This window comes from Myripristis murdjan, chromosome 3, assembly GCF_902150065.1.
Source record: "Myripristis murdjan chromosome 3, fMyrMur1.1, whole genome shotgun sequence".
Classification (NCBI taxonomy): Eukaryota; Metazoa; Chordata; class Actinopteri; order Holocentriformes; family Holocentridae; genus Myripristis; species Myripristis murdjan.
In genome coordinates, this window is record NC_043982.1 from 276,052 (window position 1) to 297,260 (window position 21,209).

Consider the following 21,209-nt stretch of genomic DNA (forward strand, 5'->3'; position numbering starts at 1 on the left):
GCTCCACTGTTCAGATCGGTGAGACAGCGATCTCAGCACCGATGCACGGATGTTAAACAAGGTATGAAAATCATACACAATCACCGAACTAGCACCGTTCTCACAAAGCGATGAACAAACAAAAAACAGAGCAAACACAACGAGGAACCAGCACAGACGGCCTGCTGCCGGCATAGGCGCGACCATCTTGCTGTCATGCGCAGTCATCATCCCCCACTGATACTGGCTGGATGCTCCAAATGCTAACTGTTAGCATTTGGCCCCCAGCTAACCTTCCTAAAAATAAGTCACTCAGTCCACTTAAATAAGGTTCAGTATCATTTTACAAGTGTCACTTTGCAAAACTAAAATGCACATATGACTACCGAGTGCATACAGAGAACAATTTTGCTCAACTTACTGTTTAAAACTCTGTTTTCCCTGTTATCTACATCCAGAAAGATCCGGTAACTTCTGCACTTCCTCTATCACTCTGTGCTAGTGGTGCAACGGATCATCGTAGATCCGTGATCCGTACGGATCCCACTCCACGGTTCGGCACGCGTGTGGTCCGTGGATTGGTTGATGAAAAAAAAAAAAAAAAAGTTGTGCGCATTCACGTGAAGCCCGCATGATGCCAGCCGGCCAACCCACCTGATGCCGGCCGGTGCCGTGGCCAGCCCGCCTGATGCCGACCGGTGGCTTTTTTATTCAAACAAGATTTTGTCCATATAAAAAGTAGCCTATTTTTCCAAAAAAGGGTCTTGAAAAAGAGGGGTCGTCTTAAAATCAGGGTCGTCTTTTATGCAGGTCAATATGGTAGTCTAGAAAACTGGTGATTTTTTTTTGTTTGTTTGTTTTTGAGGACGCACTTTTTTTTTTTTTTTTTTTTGGAGGGCGCTTGTGTGCTCCAAGTAGATTGTGCCCTGGGCGGTTGCCCTCGTTGCCCATGGAAAAAACCGTCCCTGGGTCAAGCACTGCGGTAATCATGGCTAGTGGAGGAGCAGAGGAACTTGAAAAACCTCCTGCATCATTTAAGTTGCATGTATGGGAGCATTTTGGCTTCCCTGTAACATAAAATGATGATGGAAAAAGGATGGTGGACAAAACCATTACGGTGTGTAGGCACTGTGCCACGTGAAAGAAGAAGGTATCATGCCTTAAATTGCACTTTAAGTTGTTTTTATATAATTTTAAATTTTAAGTAAACATTGGATGGACATTTTTAGTTGAATGTTTTTATTTAATGGGCAAAAAAGTTTTACAAAATAAATGGAGGACAAAGTCAAATTTGTCTTCTTTTTTTTTTTTTTTTTTTTTGCTGATCCAAAAAATGATCCGGTCTGTGACTCAAAACTGTGATCCGATCCGATCCGTGAGTTTTTTGATCCGTTGCACCCCTACTCTGTGCCAGAGAAGCAGTAGCCACCACAGAAACCAAAGATTGCTTGAGTTTGATATCATTTGTTTTCTTCTTTGAACACATGTGCTTATGTTTGAGGACAAAAATAATGCATTTCATATACCTAGCAACAAATCAGGTAACCAAGATGGTGGTGCATGTACACGCAGCATCCCAGCAATACTTGAGACAGTTCACTTTAACTAGTTTTCTGTTATCTTGCCTACTACTGAGTACTATGTGTGCTTCTGTAAGCTTAAAATACAGTCATCATGAACTGATAAGTATCAGTTCGACTCAAATCAGTCAGGTTTTTGACTATCACAACTTCCCCTAAGACAGTGTTTCTCGCGACCAACGGGAGTTCTTCATTTATTTATTTATTTATTTATTTATTTATTTAAATGGCCACAGATACATTTTAGTCTCACTCGCTAAAGATGAAATCAAACTCCCACTCACACAAAACAACCACACTCAAACAAGTTAATAATTGTATCCATCTTTGGTTAGTTTAAGCAGCATTAGAATGGGGAACGAGATGAGAATGTGACCTGGAATGACAGTGTGAAAATTATGATTGACGTCGGCATTTTAATTGCGGCGGAACAATGAAAAAAAAAACTTCCTTGGAGCAACGCGGCAATATGGGATAGTGCAGTGATTTTAGCTAGCGTCAGAGGGCTCTACTAGCATTATAAAATGGACAGATTTGTGACAAGAGCGACAAAGGTTGGTGATCCAGCCACACCAGAGAAGACAGCCATTCAACCAAAAAGTCAACCACCGAAAAGAAAGTATGACGACTCATACACTATATTACCAAAAGTATTCGCTCACCTGCCTTTACTCATACTATGAACTGAAGTGCCATCCCATTCCTAACCCATAGAGTTCAATATGATGTCGGTCCACCTTTTGCAGCTATTACAGCTTCAACTCTTCTGGGAAGACTGTCCACAAGGTTGAGGAGAGTGTTTATAGGAATTTTTGACCATTCTTCCAAAAGCGCATTGGTGAGGTCACACACTGATGTTGGTCGAGAAGGCCTGGCTCTCAGTCTCCGCTCTAATTCATCCCAAAGGTGTTCTATCGGGTTCAGGTCAGGACTCTGTGCAGGCCAGTCAAGTTCATCCACACCAGACTCTGTCATCCATGTCTTTATGGACCTTGCTTTGTGCACTGGTGCACAGTCATGTTGGAAGAGGAAGGGGCCCTCTCCAAACTGTTCCCACAAGGTTGGGAGCATGGAATTGTCCAAAATGTTTTGGTATCCTGAAGCATTCAAAGTTCCTTTCACTGGAACTAAGGGGCCAAGCCCAGCTCCTGAAAAACAACCCCACACCATAATTCCTCCTCCACCAAATTTCACAGTCGGCACAATGCAGTCTGAAATGTACCGTTCTCCTGGCAACCACCCAGACTCGTCCATCAGATTGCCAGATGGAAAAGCGTGATTCATCACTCCAGAGAACGCGTCTCCACTGCTCTAGAGGCCAGTGGCGGCGTGCTTTACACCATTGCATCCGACGCTTTGCATTGCACTTGGTGATGTGTGGCTTGGCTGCAGCTGCTCGGCCATGGAAACCCATTCCATGAAGCTCTCTGCGTACTGTACTTGGGCTAATCTGAAGGTCACATGAAGTTTGTAGCTCTGTAGCAATTGACTGTGCAGAAAGTCGGCGACCTCTTTGCACTATGCGCTTCAGCATCCGCTGACCCCTCTCCGTCACTTTACGTGGCCTACCACTTCGTGGCTGAGTTGCTGTTGTTCCCAAACGCTTCCATTTTGTTATAATAGAGCTGACAGTTGACTGTGGAATATTTAGGAGCGAGGAAATTTCACGACTGGATTTGTTGCACAGGTGGCATCCTATGACAGTTCCACGCTGGAATTCACTGAGCTCCTGAGAGCGGCCCATTCTTTCACAAATGTCTTGTTTCACAGTCTGCATGCCTGAGTGCTTGATTTTATACACCTGTGGCCAGGCCAAGTGATTAGGACACCTGATTCTGATCATTTGAATGGGTGAGCGAATACTTTTGGTAATATAGTGTATCTTGGTCTTGGGTTCACGGTAGCGACAGTTGGGGCAGAGGAGAGACCCCTGTGTGTTCTCTGTCTTAAACCGCTTGCAGCAGACAGCATGAGACCCAACAAATTATGAAGACACCTAGAAACCACACACCCCACTCATGCCAATAAGCCACTTGATTTCTTCCAGAGAAAACTTGCAGAATACCATCAGCAGGAAAATCGCATGGTAAAAGTTGCCTCCCTCACCAGTAAAGCACAAATGGCTTCGTTCAAAGTTGCATACAAAATTGCCCTGTGCAAAAAACACACGATAGCCGAGCAACTTATTCTCCCCGCGGCAATAGACATGGGGCCCTGTCTTGCGCCAGACTCCCTAAACCCGTTATTTGCGGATTTAGGATTTAGGAAGAGGCGTTCCCCCGTAAAAGTTGCTATCTTGTGCACCTCTCGCTATCCGCAAAACACTTGCGCTACCCGCTATATTATGCATAGGCGTGTTTTGGGCGTTACGCCAGTTAAACCAATCAGTGTGCCAGATGCCATTGCCTTTAAGGGCAGGCTGCGCTATCCTAAATCCTAAATCCTAAACCCGCGATGGAGAGAGGGAGGTAGATTTTCTCAGGGGTTCTACTAAGGCTAAAGCAAGTTGGCTTTATATTCAGGTGGAACTATGTGTAAACTAATTTATTGACAAGGTAGATTGGGCAAATAAAATATTAAAAATAAAAATATAGCACAGCTGCTGGCTTATGATAAAACAATAAAACGTGCTGGCGCAAGTGTCCAATTAAAACAGTCTTTCCTCTAAACAGTCTATATGAGTAATATCCTCAGTCCATTCCGGCGGCGTCCCGGTATCAGTCCGACCGTGTGCGTGGCGAGGCTCTGTCGGGGCATGCATTAAAGCCGCCTGGGCGCACTCTTGTAACAGCCCAAACTTTAGGGATAGCGGATAGCGGGTGGTCCTGACCACCCGCTATCCGCTTTCCCTAAAGTGTGTGCGCAAGATAGCAATTTTAGGGATAGCGCATGAAACACGCCCACAGACACACCTCCAGGCGCAAATGACGGAGTCGGCATAAGGGATAGCGGGTAGCGTGGGCGCAAGATACCGTTTAGGGATAGTGGAAGTTCCTAAATCTGCAATTTGCGGGTAGCGGGTAGTGGTAGCGGGTGGCACAAGATAAAAATAATTGAAAAAATTAAAGAGAGACGCTTTGCATTGCAAGTAGACGAGGCAACTGACATCAGCAGAGATTGTCTTTTCATTTGTTATGTCCGTTACGCAGATGCCATGTCAATAAGTGAGGACATGCTGTTCTGTAAATATGTGAAAGGCAGAGCCACTGCTGAGGAGCTATTTGGGATGCTGGATGAGTACCTTTCACATCATGGTCTAAAATGGGAAAACTGTGTGGGGTTTTGCTCGGATGGCGCACAGATCATGGCAGGGAAAAGGAAGGGCCTGCAGGCATTAATTAAGCGAGTCGCTCCAGAGGCGCAGTGGACGCACTGTATCATTCACAGGGAAGCACTTGCGTCAAGGCAGCTCAGTCCCAGTCTGAATGAAGTTCTGACAGATGTTGTGAGCGTTGTAAACTTCATTAAAACCCGGCCTTTGAAGGCACGCCTCTTCTCCGCGCTTTGCGGGGAGATGGGCGCTGATCATACAGCGGTGCTTATCCACAGTGAGGCACGGTGGCTTTCCCGCGGCAAAGTGCTGTCGCGTGTGTTTGAGCTTCGGGGAGAGATCCGGGCGTTCTTGGAGGAGGAGCGCATGAATGACGCACCGGCCAAGTTCACCAATGAAGATTTTTTGTTGAAGCTGGCCTATCTGAGTGACATATTCGGAAAGCTCAATGAATTAAATCTTCAGCTCCAAGGAAAAGACAAATACATACCTCACCTGGCTGACAGAATGATTCGGGAGCACATAACATCCCTGCTTGAAATGTTTGGAAAATACTTTCCATCTAGCAGTGGTCAGTATGACTGGATCATGGACCCTTTCAGTGCAGCAGGTTGGTTTTATGATTTAGCTTTATAAATTATGTTTAGAAAAATATTTTTGTTTAATTCTATTCACTGTCCTTTCTGTTCAGTAAAATGAGCATGTTGTAATCTATCTGCAGTACCTGCTGACTTCAGTTCTGTTGAAGAGGACCAATTCATTGAGATGACCTCTGACACCACTTTGAGGCTGAGGTTTACAACTCAGACACTGGATGAATTCTGGCTTGGGGTGGAAAGGGAGTATGCTGCCATTGGCCAGAGAGCTGTGGACATTCTCCCCTTTGCAACTTCTTATCTCTGCGAAACTGGCTTCTCAGCTGTTGCAGCACTGAAAACAAAGTACAGATCCCAGCTCCATATTGAGCATGATTTGAGAGTGGCAGTTTCAAACCTGCAACCCCGTTTTGAAAAACTGTGCCGTGCAAGACAGGCCCACTGCAGCCACTAATGCAGTGATGTGTGAGACTCTTGTATTCTTATGGTCACTTGGACTCTTATGTTCCCATGTTACATTCAACTGAAAAGTGATGACACAACTTGCATTTTGGGGCAAAGATTAACAAGCACTTTTATTTTCTCTAATTTTAAACTAGAGTTATTTAGGCCTACTTTACATTTGTTATTTCAATGCATTTTGAGTTAAAAAAAAAAAAAAAAAAAAAAAAAAGGCCTGGTTCACCATTCTGTTGAGGCAATACGAGTAGGTGGGGCTTGACAATGCCCCCCCGTCCAAAGTGGGGAATGAGAAAAAAAGTTTGAGAACCACTGCCCTAAGAGATCGTGAGGCCACCGGGGTCTGCATAGATTACAATCCCCACAGAGAGGAGGCGAAGGTGGCGCAGAGACAGGAGGCAGAAACGCAGCTGCAGAGCTGGGATGCAAGGTAGGCTGGCATGGGACCCACATGCACCTCCGCTACCAAGCCTCTTTGTCGCCAACGTACAATCACTTCCAAGCAAGATAGAGTAGCTGGAACTGACCCTGTCCATGCAGAGGAATATACAAAACTGCTGCGCCATGGTTTTCACAGAGATGTGGCTAAATCTGACAATACCAGAGGACATAGGCAGCGCTAGGGCATCGGGGATGGGGAAGCTAAAAACAAAAAAAAAGCGTTACCAAGCAGCAGCAGACTGACGCTTATAATAATAAAGGCTTCATCTTGCTAACATGACCCAATGAACCCTATTTAACTCAGCATTACACTCAAAATTACAATAGTATTTCATATAGGCTAGGCTGATATTGCTGATGTCGTCAAACTGAGATGCCGCAGCAGAATAATTCATTCATTCTTTACACAGTCATTGGCTACTGTAGTAGCCCATATTAATTAATTAACTATAAAACGGGTGCTTCCCATCCTTAAATGTGATTGGCTGAGCCGTGTTCCATGCCGTTGTAAAATCAGTGTAACCCACAGATAGACCACAGCACAAAATATCCCTGCGCCACTGTAAACGGACATAGCGGACATAGCAACCAACTACTCTGCGCTCAACCTCCTCGTTAGGTTACATTTGTTTCAAGACTTTTGTAAACAAAATGTCAGACTTTGTAGTGAATTTTGATTTGCTGGGTGGCCTGAGCCTGGATGAGTGGTTGGAGGAGGTGCTTGGTGCCTGTTAACGGATGCTGAATTCACCACCAGCAACAATGATTTTGCTGGTGTGGTAAAGAAACTCCGCTGAGAAGGATGTGACAAATCTTCCCACCACCAAGCCATAACCGAGGCAGACTGCCAGAAGATTAAGCCCTTTCAGCCACCAAGTTCAAACACACCTTGGGGGCTTGTCTGTAAAGTGTGGTTTGACGTGCAGCTTCATATGGGACGCAGGGTGAACGAGGGCAACCGCAAATTAAAGGCCGACTTCTTCACCATTCGCCACAACGAAAATGGCCTAAAATATGTCACTCTGTTAACGAATGCACAAAAAAATCACAAATATGCAGCCGAAAAAAACATAGAAAGCCTGCGGGGATTCATATATGAGCAGCCGGGTAACCCACTGTGTCCAGTGGCCCCCTGGAGAAATAGCCTATCTCTCCCTGCTGCCTCCTGATCCACCTGCCTTTTATCTCCACCCAAAGCGGACACAGTGTGACAGCACCTATGTATGGTAAATTAACAGTATACTTTTATTATTATTGTTATTGTTATATCTGACGTTAGGCATACGTCTGCGCAAAAGCGCACCTGTCACAAAACGTACGCCACCGTCCCCGCAAAGAGGAGTCCAAACATAATTGAACACTATTTTAACAATTGCACTTACAGCTTACAGACCACTTGTCAACTCAGCCAAGCCAGCTACCAGAGTGATTCAAGTGTGGCCTGAGGGAGCATCTGAACAGCCTCAGAACTGTTTCGATTGCACCAACTGGTCCATTTTTAAGGACAATGACATTAACATCTACACCTCCACTGTACTATTCCATATAAGAAGCTGTGTGGACACTGTCACCATGATTAGGAAAATCCGTGTGTTTCCCAACAACAAGCCATGGATGTCAAGTAACATCTGACTCCTGCTCCCGCAACATGGCCTTCAGGTTGGCGATGCACAACAGTTCAGTATTGCCAGGATATAACTGAAGAGGGGCATCAGAGATGCCAAGATGGCCTATAGGAGGAGGATCGAGGGCCACTTTGACAACTCCGACTCTCGATGTGCATGGCAGGGAATATGACACATCACAAACCAAAACAATAGAACTACCTCACCCACCAATAACAGAACTGGCAGAGGAGCTCAACAACTTCTTTGGCTGCCATGAGAGGGGGCCTAGGGCTGCAGCCCCAGTCCCAGCTATTAACAACCAGGCACTCGTTCTGTAACAAGCTGAGGTGAGACACACACTCAACCACATCAACATACGGAAGGCAGCTGGCCCCAACGGCGTCCCTGGCAGCGTCCTCAGAGACTGTGGCAGTAAGTTGGCTGAAATCTTCAGACATTTTCAGTACATCTCTGTCACAATGCTCTGTTCCCACCTGCTTGAAATCATCCACTATAGTGCCATTACCCAAACAGACAGCAATAACAGGCCCTAATGACTACAGACCAGTAGGCTTAGAATCCATGCTTATTAAGTGCTTTGAGAAACTGGTGTTGAAACACATCAAGGCTGCCCTCCCTAACACTCTGGACCCCCACCAATATGCATACAAACCCAACAGATCAACAGACAATGCAATTTCCACCGCCCTCTACACTAACCTACTCCATCTAGAAAAACCCAAAGCATATTTGTGGATTACAGTTCTGCTTTTAATACAATACTTCCAAGCATACTGTTTCACAAGATGTCCAATCTAGGCCTCCACCACAACATCTGCCTTTGGATATGGGACTTTCTAACCAATTGACCACAGTCTGTAAGGATGGGCCCCCACCACTCCTTCACCCTGCACCTCAGCACAGGAGCTCCACAGGGGTGTGTACTGAGCCCTTTTCTATACTCTCTGTACACACTGGACTACACACCCACCTATAACACCAACGTTATTGTAAAATTTTCTGATGACACCACCATGGTGGGCCTGATCAGTGATGGAGACGAGACCACTTAAGAGTCCGCTTAAAGTCTGATCACCGGCCGATGGACTTAAATGGGGAGAGTGTGGAGCACACTCATTTCTGAGGACATCACATGGTCACACAACACCAACTGGTAAGGAAAGCACAACAACGACTCTACTTCCTGAGAACTCTGAGGAGGATTAATCTAACACAACACCTGCTGCTATCCTTCTATCACTGCTCTGTGGAAAGTGTCCTGACCTACAGCATCCTTGTGTGGTATAACAGCAGCTCTGCAGCTGATAAAAGGGCCTTGCAGAGAGTCATCAAGACAGCACAAAAAATAACAAATGCACAGCTCCCTGACCTGGAAGACATTTTCACTTCCTGTTGCCTCCGGAAGGCAAAAAACATTCTGAAGGACACATCTCACCCTGCTCATCATCTGTTGGAGCTCCTGCCCTCTGGTAGGTGCTATTGGACTGTCAAAACCAGGGCCACTAGACTGCTGAACAGTTTTTATCCAAAGGCCACCACCACACTGAATGCTGCACTGCAGTCACATGGCCGATAACAACTTACACCAAACTGTAGTGCAATAACTATGCAATATATAGATATACATTATTTATTTATTATACAGATTTATTTTTATATTGACATTAATTTTATACATGGATGCGAATAGGCTCTTAAATTACTTACATCATATGTAGGTACTGTATCTTGTATAAGTGTGTATGAACTAGTGCAGTGTGTGTGGTCATGTGCATATGTGTAGTCTTTTCTATTAGTCTGTCCTTTTATCTGAGCTTGTTTTACCTTGTGCCAATGGAATTTTGTTGTATTTTATTACAATGACAATAAAGGATCTATCTATCTATCTATCTTATAGATACCTGCCAGGAACCACTGTAACTGCGAGCAGCGCAGAGAGCTTATACCACACAAGAAAATAGTTCTTCCATTGATAACAGTTAACATTTTTACACCATTTTGGGCTGTATATAAATTCTGCCAAGCATCATCAAACTCAAAGTTTGTTTATGTAACAATTTAAGTGGATTAAGGAAGTGGATTATTTTCCAGATTAGTCTAAGGGAAGAGCACAACAGTATCAGGGGGTTAATTAACATTTGGAGCATCCAGCCACAATCCAGCACTCAGTCATTTTTTTCAAAATTAATAACCGCTTTAAATTTACTTAATTACTCTAAATTAACCTTAATTTTAACAGTCAGCATAGCAGCTTACTTGTAGGGAGCCTGTGTAACATCTGGCCATGGACTACAGATGAAAAGCCTTTTGGCTGATTGTGGTGCATTTACAGAAATGTCTATTAATGTGCATTGTCCCTGTTAACAAAGTAATAATAATAATAACTCTCCCCTTGGAATACCAGTGATAAGCAGAAGAATCAACAGTTTGACTGCTTTCTCAAGGGCACACCAAACACTTGGTGTTCCCAGATTACAATGGTTTTATAGGCTGTAGTTGGAGTCTGGACAAGACCAGCAACACCAGCAAATCTTGGCATCAGTCTTGGTGCTGTGCTACACTGATAGCACAAACTAGTAGGGATGGGCTATGATTTTACAATTTTTAAATACTCAAAAAACTGAAAAAACAAACCAAAAAATGGAACAGTTTATGCAACTATCATCCTCTCTTTAAAAAAATCCCTTGCTTTTACTAGCATGTCATGGCGGTCGCCATCCAAAGTGCGTTTGTTTTGAAACAGCTGATAGAGCAGGTGTGGCCATCACCCAGCAGGAGCGCGCACTGATACTGATGGAGCAAAAATGGGGCCAAGTGATTGTGTCTGACTTTTTTTTCCTGGAGTTGCTTTTGTGATGGAAATTTATTACTATTTTGAGTGCACATTTTTTTGAGGAGCAAAACCTTTTATTTTTGTGACCCCAGAAAACTAGCTGGAAGTACCTATTGGAATACTTCAGAAGGCCAGAACTTTGGCCAGGGAATACCTTAAGTAAAAAAAAATCCCTTCTCATGCACTGCCCTGCTGGGGAGGATTTCATACAACTTCCATACAATGTCCAAAAATGCAAACTATCCCTATCTCAGTACCACTAGCTCACTTCCACATGAGCAGATGAGAGCATTTGCCACTTTGCCTTTTTGCCTGAAATGCCTATTTCTAAAAATTTGTAGGATAAACCTTCCTAATATTTGCTTATTTTTGGTGTTAGGCTAAAGGTCAAAGAAGCTGGTATGTACCTGGAAGGTCGCTGGTTCACATCAAGCAACCAGCTAGTAAAAACTGGGTAGCAACACTGAATGATATGTGTTCTTGCATCCCTCCCTCTCTCTACTCCCTCAAAAACTTGAAAGACTTTAAGATTGTACTAGGAAAGTAGGGGTAGAAAAAAAAACAAAAAAAACATTACAGGTAGCTCTAACAACCTTCCAGTGACAAGCCAACCCCTGTAACTGGCAGGTTTAAAACATTCAGACAGGATGTGGTACAGCTGCAGGCCAGCAGGAAGAAGAGAAAGAATAAGTAAAGGAGGAAGAGAAGAAGGAGATTGCTCACCCTCTCATGGATCTCCTCGTTGATGGTGGGCTTCCTGCTGGTGGAACGAGGAACTTTGAGCCACTTCACCAGAGGTTTGATTGTCAGACCCTGGTAGAGAAACACAATCCACATTCCTCTACTGATGGTGGAGATGTCTGTGCATGCCCCTAAAATCTGAGATTCAAACATACCCCAGACAGACTTGATATGTCACAAATCTGACAGTCATTCCTCTCAACTGAGGGGGTGGTGCTTTGCATATCATTAGCACCAGCTCCATCTGTTGTAGTGCTGGTACTGGGTTGCTGGTTGTGTTTTATAATCAAAAAACCAACAAAGACCAACACGAAATGGCTGATTCATATGAACAGTGTTAGTGTAACAGAGATTCGCTTAAGAAAATCATTTTTTTCATGGTTAGATTATGAAATACGACACAATTTTCATGAGCGTCGTGGGAAGAGACTTACATGTTCTATGAACAGATAGCACTGCAACACAAGTGTTCTTTTTTTAAAAGATCAGCACGACCAACTCAAAATGGCTGATTCACATGAACAATATTGGTGTATTAAGAGATTTGCTGATTTTTTTCATGGATAGATTATCAAATAAGGAGCAATTTTCAGGACTGTCATGGGACGGGACTACGGTGTCCTCTGAACAGAGCTCTGGTTACAGTCCAGTATCACGGCAAAGCGTGTAATAGACCCACTGGTCCATGTCAGTGTCACGTTTAGTACACCTAGGTGTGAAAAATGAATAGTTTTATGAAAGAGCAGTAATGTGGCGTAGTAGGTTATGAAGGGAGCATCAAAGTCTGCATAAGCAGGTGGGGTGGTGGATGAGTCAACACATGGACTTTCCCATGAGCTGCTTGAGTTCAAATCCGAGTCCAAGCAAAACCAGAGATTGTTTTTAACATGTTTGCTAATGTTAGCTGGCTAGCTAGTATTGCTAGCTAACGTTTCCTATCCTTCATCCTAATTTTATCTAGCGTTAGCAAACAAGTTAAGAAGCTAACATTCACTTAGCTAATGAACAAACAATTAGCTAACAAACAAACAATTAAGTAACAAGCTAACATTTGCGCATGCACAAACGTTACCCTGTATCTGATAATTAGCAGCTTAGGCTCCTGTGTATGGTTAGTAACGAACGTTACCCTGTACCTAATAATTAGCAGCTTAGGCTCCTGTGTATGGTTAGTAACGAAAGTTACACTGTACCAGATAATTAGCAACTTGGGCTCCTGTGTATGGTTAGTAACTCCTTGGTGAGGCAAAATATGACTCTAACACAGCTTCCTCTGGTGAACCAGTGGGTCTTTTACATGCTTTGTCATGATATCTGGAGGATGACTTAAATGGAAGTAAGACTATATTCAGATAAAAACTTGCAACTGGGTGTCTCATGAAGTTCAGTTCCAAATTACATATTACATATCATTACAATATTTACATTACAATTATCACCTTTCAGTAAAACATAGTCAAACACAAACTTTTCCCAATCCTCAATGTGTTTTTCACCACCACATTGGATTTGAAATGGAGTAATCAAGACGTGACTTAATGGCAGACTTTCAGCTTTAAGGGGCTGAATAAAAATATGGCATTAACCGTTTAAGAATTACAACCAGTTTTATACATTGTCACCCCATTTTCAGAGGCTCAAAAGTAATTGGACACTTGACTAAAAAGCAGTTTCTTGACCAGGTGTGGCCTATTCCCTTGTTATTCCATGATCTCCAAGTGCGTGGCATGGCTGTGGGAAGCCGGATGGCTCCTAACTACGCTGGTTTATTTATGGGCTTATTTGAACAAGATGTGGTTTTTGCCCCCACTAATCCTTTCTTGTCCCACATTAGATTATGGTGACGGTATGTTGATGATATTTTTTTGTTGTGGACTGGAAGTGAACAGGATCTGAATGAATTCTTTCAATGGATCAACACTTGTAATCGTTCATTAAAATTCACTGTCGTTCAACATGAAAGAAATTAATTATCTCGACATTATGATTACTAGAGAGGAAAAAAGGTTCAAAACATCTGTATATAAAAAAAAAACCAACAGACAGAAATGCTCTATTAAGAGCCGATAGCTTTCATCCATCTTCTTTAAAACGGAGCCTCCCCATCAGCCAATATAACCGCATCCGTAGACTGTGTAGTGAAGACGCGGACTATGAACATCAAGCGCACCTCTTGGATATGCACTTCAAAGAAAGACGCTATCCACAAGATTGGCTGAGACAAGCACGGGAAAAATTCAAAGATGTAACACAGGACCAGTGCCTTAAGTCCACAAGGAGTAACTCTTCGAACAACAGGCCTTATGTATTCTACAATACTCTAATTTGGGAAGGGAGTTTGAACAAGTTATAAAAAAAAACATTGGTACTTCTTGAGCAGTGATCCAAAACTTTCTACAACATTCAAAGACACACCCAGAGTTGTATACAAATGTCCCCCGAGTATGAGACAAATTGTAGTGAAATCAGATCTTGTCCCTTAAAGACAGGGCACTGTTTTCACACATGTTCCAGGTGGGAATTACAGATGCGCTAGCTGTGCACAATGTAATTTCACCACCAAGAGCCACACTTTTACGCATCCCCTCACGGGGAAACGGTTTGACATTAAAAGCATTATTACGTGCACTACCACTAACGTAATATATTTACTTAAATGTCCATGAGGTTTAGGATATGTGGGTAAAACAAATCAAGCATTAAAAACACGCATTGCCGAGCATAGATGCAGCATACAAAATCAGGACCCTAAGAGTCCAGTAACTATGCATTTTCTGCAGGCGAAACATAGTGTGGCATCCGATGAGAGTGGAGATAACTAATTAAAGTTATCTGTATCTTTGACTCTATGTGTTCTTGATTGTATGTGATTTTTTGGACTGACAGATTGCTGACAATTAAGTGAGTGCCTCCCCACCCTCCCAGGTGGGGATGATCTGGATTGAACAGTTGGGTGTGGCCAAACAATTACTATGGCTTTATATACATGTTTGCGATGATGACATTACGCTCTGATGAAGGCTTCGGCCGAAACACGTCAGCATTAAAACCTTTTGAAATTGAATTTTGAGGCTGGTCTTGCCCTTAAGTTTGGAGTGCCACTTCTTTACCTACCCTAGGTGAATTTCATCATAGCGTGGCATCCCTCACATACGAAGGAACTGAACATGTTAAATGTCCGAGACGAGGAGGGGACATAAATAGACTGTTGTTACAACGAGAATCCTTTTGGATATTTACTTTGGGCACAATGTTTCCCAAAGGCATGAATGAGGACTTTCCCATTAATCATTTTCTCTAGCCTGGATTAGTCACTTACCTGAATTGACAGATTGTTTTGTAATCTACTGTTTATTGTTCATGTCTTTTTGATGTTATATATTGATGTATACTATTGCAAAACTCTTTTTGTGAATGATCCCAAGTTTGATGATGTCACCAGGGGGCGTTTATATATACACGGGTGAAACACATTAGTAAAAAAATGACCTGATGAAGAGCGGACACGCTCGAAACATTGTTTAAGTAAAACATTTTTTGGAGCAAAATGTGAGTGTGCGGGCTTTTTTCATCTTTTTTGATATGTTCCACTGAGCCCAGCACCTTAAGTATGTGATGTGCGTATATATGTACAAACTTGTTATTCCATGACAAATTAAAAAAAATAAAAGGCCTGAAGTTCATTACAAGTTTTTGCATTTGCATTTCACTGATTCTTGAGACTTTGGCAAAAACATGTCCAACTAAGAATAGTGCCAATTCCTTTGAAAATGAATCACATTTTGTTATTTTAAATAATCAGGGTTTATCATCTGAAGATGTTCTGCACAAATATAGCACATTTTCATATGTTTGTTTATAATTGTATTAGGGCTGGGCAATTAATCGAAAAATAATCGAAACCGACATTTAGGGCCCTTAACTGACATAATCCTGCCCACGTCGGTTATTCTGGTTACCACACCACAACACGTCACATCACATCACAAAATGCTCCTGTTGTCATCGTAAACACGGTCCGTTCCTCCTCACTCAGGCTGTACAATGCAAACTTCCAGCAGTTTAAGCAGCACGGATTAAAAAGAGAGACGCCAAAAAAGCCTCACTGCATCGTTTAGCCCACAACCAGGGGTCCATTTCACGAAGCAGGTTCAACAAACTCTGAGTCTTACCTCGAACTCTGAGTTGATCTACTCTGAGATAGGAAACTCTGAGTTTTTGGTTCCAGAACAGCTGATTTGAGTTAGTTTGATCAACTCGGAGTAGTTTCACCTGGAGTTAAGCGCGTGCACCACAACTATAAAAAGACAGTGTCAATGGAGCCCTGATTTGACGATTCACCATGGCAATGGGGAAGCGTCGGGCTGCGTTTTTGACCCCAGTTTAATTGGAAATCTTAACGCATTCGTACAGCGAGTTTGAACATGTTTTTTTTTTTTTTGCAACACCGCTGTAGCAGCAAAGGAGAGGGAGACAGCATGGGAGAACATTGCTACTCGGGTCAGTGCGTAGGTTTAAATGTGGTCCGTTGCAATCACAATAATATTACAGGGGAGAACTGCTTGAATGGTAGCCTTTTAATTTATTTCATTTAGGTGCAATTTTGCGGGGGAGGCAGCAACTTAAGATGAAATATAAAAACATTGTTCAAACATCTGTGCGCGGTTTTATAACCATCTCCCTAATATTTAATTCAACTATTAATGGACTTCTAATAAAGGCCTACTGACTGTTTTTTTTTTTTTTTAATAACAGACGGCAGAACTAATACGCCACGCCAAAACTCGCCTGCTGACTGAGTGAATGAGGAAGTTAAATACCGTGTGTGGCTGAAAGAGGGCGGACACAGAGAGAAACTCGAGGTTTCATGAGAAAAACCTGGTCCCGACGAGGTTAGTTTCATGGAGTCTGTTACTGCGGTAACTGACCGAGAGCATAAGTTACCTCCCTCTGTGAAATGGAAAACTTTCCCTCATTTCAGGGTTAACAGACTCAGAGTTTTCACTAAACCTGCTTTGTGAAATGGACCCCAGCACATAATATATTATATTTATACTATATTATAAGAATAATATAGATATGATAATAATATATAGCCGAGATACTGATGATTAATTATTGTACTACTACTACTATTAATAATAATAATAATAATAATAATGATAATAATAATCATTAGGGAGCAAAATTCTGAGAAATTAATATAGCCTGCTTACTATGCAGGCACGCTATATTATAATTAGTGCATATACATTCCTGATCAAAATTTTAAGACCAGTTGAGAAATTGCAAGAATTTACATTTTGCACTGTTGGATCTTAAGAAGGTTCTAAGTAGAGCTTAAAAATGCAAAAAGAAGAAATTGGAGTGAGACAAAAAAAAAAAACAAAAAAAAAAACTGAGTAAGCAATTTATTGCAAGCAACCATTAAACTGAAATAGGCTGTTCATCAGCTGATCAAAAGTTTAAGACCACAGCCTTTAAAAGCCCAAATCTTCGAAAAAATGTGGATTCAGTGTTATTTTCTGTCAGGTATCCACACTGTCATGACCTCCGGATGGCAAAGGCAAAAAGCTTTCTTGTTAATCACCTCAAAAATTCGTTTCGGCATGCTTGATGCGAGTGTTTCCAGGAGGCTAGTGGGAATGTTGCTCCAAGTGGTGAAGATGGCTTCACGGAGGGCATCCACTGTCTGAAACTGGTGTCCATTTTTGTAAACTTCCCTTGCCATCCAACCCCAAATGTTCTCAATTGGATTTAGATCAGGGGAACACGCAGGATGGTTCAAAAGAGTGATGTTATTTCTCTGGAAGAAGTCCTTTGTCAGGCGGGCATTGTGAACTGCAGCGTTGTCCTGCTGAAAAACCCAGTCATTACCACACAGACAATGGCCTTCAGTCATGAGGGATGCCCCTGCAACATCTCCACAAAGCCAGCTGCTGTTTGATGCCTCTCACAACCTGAAGCTCCATTGTTCCATTGAAGGAAAAAGCCCCCCAGATCATGATGGCGCCCCCTCCACTGTGCCGTGTAGAAAACATCTCAGGTGGGATCTCCTTGTCATGCCAGTAACGTTGGAAGCCATCAAGACCATCAGGACCATCAAGGTTAAATTTTTTCTCAGAGAATAAAACTTTCTTCCACCTTTCAATGTCCCATGTTTGGTGCTCTCGTGCAAACTCCAAACGGGCAATTTTGTGGCGTTGAAGGAGACGAAGCCTTTGAAGACGTTTTTTGTTCATACGCGCCCTTCTCTCGCAAGATGCCGTCTGATGGTTATGGGACTAGAGTTGGCACCAGTGACAAGCTTAATTTGGGCCGAGGATCGTCCCGTGTTTTGACGGACAGCCAATTGGATCCTCCAGCTCAGGGCCGGTGAAACTTGTTTGGGTCTACCACTTGACTTTTTTGTTCCATAACCCTCAGGATCTTTTAAGAAGTTTAAAATAACTGTCTTATTGCATCCAGGCCTTGCTTATGCAGCTCAACAATCCGACCGCGTTCAAGGAGAGAAAGCTTTTTTGCCTTTGCCATTTTTTTTGCGAAGATTTAGGCTTTTAAAGGCTGTGGTCTTAAACTTTTGATCAGCTGATGTACAGCCTATTTCAGTTTAATGGTTGTTTGTAAATTCTTGCAATTTCTCAACTGGTCTGAAAATTTTGATCAGGAGTGTACCTTGGTGTCCACTGTGAAGATTATGAAGGATTTCTTGTCTCATGCAGCATGGAATCACGATCCGTTGACCTCTGAGAAGCAGCTCTCTAGCCAAAGTGAGGTTTTCTCTTTCAGGCCAGTACGGGCCCAGCTCCGGTGGAAAAGCATGCTTTTCAGGCCACTCAGTCTCACAGTATTTGATGAGCTTTGCACAGACAGGATCAGCTTTCTGTTTCTCTTTGCCTTTAATCTAGCTTCTGTGTCAGGAAGGCTTTGAGTGACTGCATCCACACTTTGACATCTTCCTCATTCTCTTTTTCTTTCTGTGTGAATGTCTGCTCCACAGGGGCCCTTGATAATATGTCTGCTGTTATCAAGCACTTACTGGGCATATGAACGATGTCAAATGAGAACCTCAGCAGCCTCAGCCTGAATCTCAGCACTCTGGGGGGAAGCTCATCCAGAGCCTTGGTGCTCAGCAGTAGCCAGCACTTGTGGGGAACTCAATTCTGCTTTCAGTCTTTGAAATCCCTACTTCTGTGGCGCTTCCCAGCACCATTCTTCCCACAGAGCAGATCTTTAATTGGACACGTGTATGATGCGAGGTGGGGCAAAAACTTACTGAGATAATTGACCATTCCCATCACTCTCTTCATGCCATCCACATCCCTTGGTTCGGGCATCTCCTGGATTGCTCTGGTTTTTCCTGGGTCAGGTGTCACACCATCAGCTGTGATGTGGTGACCCAGGAACATCATGCTGTCTTTGGCAAACTCACATTTTTCTCCATTTAATGTCAGACCCTCTTCCTGAAGTCTCTTTAGTAGCTGATGCAGTCTCTCATTGTGTTGGGCCATGTTCTCGCTGTACACCAGTATGTCATCAGCATGACACACAACGCCTGCACATCCTTTCAACAATCTGAGGACATGTGGCGTTGGAAGTGCTCTGGGGCAGATGAGATCCCGAACGGCAGGCGATTGAATGCATATCGCCCGAATGGGGTGATGAAGGTTGTCAGAAGTGAGCTTTCTTCTGACAACGGGATCTGCCAGAAGCCAGAAGTTGCATCCAGCTTTGTGAAGCCTTTTGCCCTTGCAAGCCAAGTGTGTGGTCGACTGCTGGGAGGATGTCTCTCTCTCTCTCTCCGAATCCACTTGTTTAAGTGTGTCAGGTCCACACACAGCTGGATTGGTATTTTTCCCCAAGGCTTGGGCACTAAAACCATGCTGGCACACTATGGTGTAGGTTGCATCACTTTGGAGATCACTCCCATACCCTCCATGCGGTTCAGCTCTGCCCTCACCTTGTCTCGCAAAGGGAGTGGCACGCAGCGTGGAGATGACAGGGCATATGGGACAGTGTTTGACTCCAACACGACTGTGTAGGGCTCCTTTAATTTCCCTAAGCCTGAAAACACAGTGGGGAACTGGGCATTGAAATCCTCCTGTCGGGCTTCAACTGTGAGAATCCGTTTCACTAGTTTGAGAGACATTATTGCAGGAAGACCTAGAAAGGGACAGTTCTTTAACAACATAAATGAGTTGTTTGGTTGCACTCTCTTTGATAGTCAGTCTCCCTTCAAAACATCCTTTTACATACAGTTTGTGTCGTCCTGGTTCATACAACACCTTACAGGGCCGTCTCAACGTCCCATGTTTTTCACTGGAGTAAGTGTTGCTTGGGATTGCTGTGATTGCTGCTCCCATATCAAATTTAAACACTGTCTCTTCATCATTCAGCTGTACCACTTCAATCCATTCCTCATCTGAAGTCATTTCTCCTAGGAAAGCAAACTCCTCACCTCCTTGACTCCCCATGTATTCCTGTGAGATGTCATGTACATCCTTGGCTGACCTGCATTTCTTTGCAAAATGTCCCTTTTTATGACATTTTCTACACTCAGCCTCTTTGGCAGGGCAGTCTTTCCAGAGATGCTTTTTTGTGTTTCCACATCTGCCACATCCTATTAACTGACTGTCGGCTTTGTCTTTTCTGACCTTCTGTCCTTTGCTGTTCTTTTTGTATATTGCTTCAACATGTCCAGTTGCTGGCTCTGTCCCTCTCAGCACGGGTTGTTGTTTTTTCACTGCTATACATTGTTTCACTCTCTTCATTGCTTCTTCCAATGTTAACTCTGGGTCCAGCTGCAAACTTTCTGACAGCTTAGCATCATGTATGCCAACCACTATTCGGTCCCTTATTAACTCTTCTCTCAGGGCTCCGAATTGTTTTTTCACTGCTGCACATTGTTTCACTCTCTTCACTGCTTTTTCCAATGTTAACTCTGGGTCCAGCTGTAAACTTTCTGACAGCTTAGCATTCTGTATGCCAACCACTATTCGGTCCCTTGTTAACTCTTCTCTCAGGCCTCCGAATTGGCAGTGTTCTGCGAGTGTGTTTTAGCAGTTATAAAGGATTCAACACTCTCACCCGGCTCTTGACTCCGGCGATTGAAGTGTGCTCTCTCGAAGATCACATTCTACTTGCTGACGCAGTGTGCTTTTTTAAAATTTTATTCTATTATAATTACTATTACTATTATTACTATTATTATTATTTATTTATTTACTTATGTTGGTTGACTTGTCACTTCACTTCTCTTCTTGTTCTTCCTCCATTTAATTTCCGTCTTTTTTTTTAATTATTATTTTTCAAATAGATGTGAATAGATGGGAATGGCATAGACACTTTTTTTCTCTCATGTGTGTCCTTTTTCTTGCTTGTTTTTTGTATTGTCACAATCTAATTTTAAACGTTTATCTTTTTCATGTCTTTCTTCCCCTTTTTTTCTTTTTCTCTTTCCTCCTTTTTTTCTCACATGCACACAACCATACACACACACACACACACAAACACACACGCACACATACAGACACTCACACTTACATTTTAACCATTTATTTACGCCCACATTAGTAACAATATATACAGGGACATAAATACTGAGGGCACAGACTTAAGATACACAGGCACAAGATGGACAGTGTCTTTTGCCTACAGAGCAGATCAGTCACGGGTACAGGT

General features: G+C 43.0%; 1 protein-coding gene across 1 annotated transcript in view; it reads right to left on the reverse strand.

Moving 5' to 3' along the window:
• slc9a5 (solute carrier family 9 member A5) overlaps positions 1 to 21,209 on the reverse strand; it is a 162,164-nt gene that overhangs the window by 42,377 nt on the left and 98,578 nt on the right. The window contains 1 exon segment of the mRNA XM_030048495.1: positions 11,511 to 11,600. Within this exon segment, the coding sequence (XP_029904355.1) occupies positions 11,511 to 11,600 (90 nt within the window).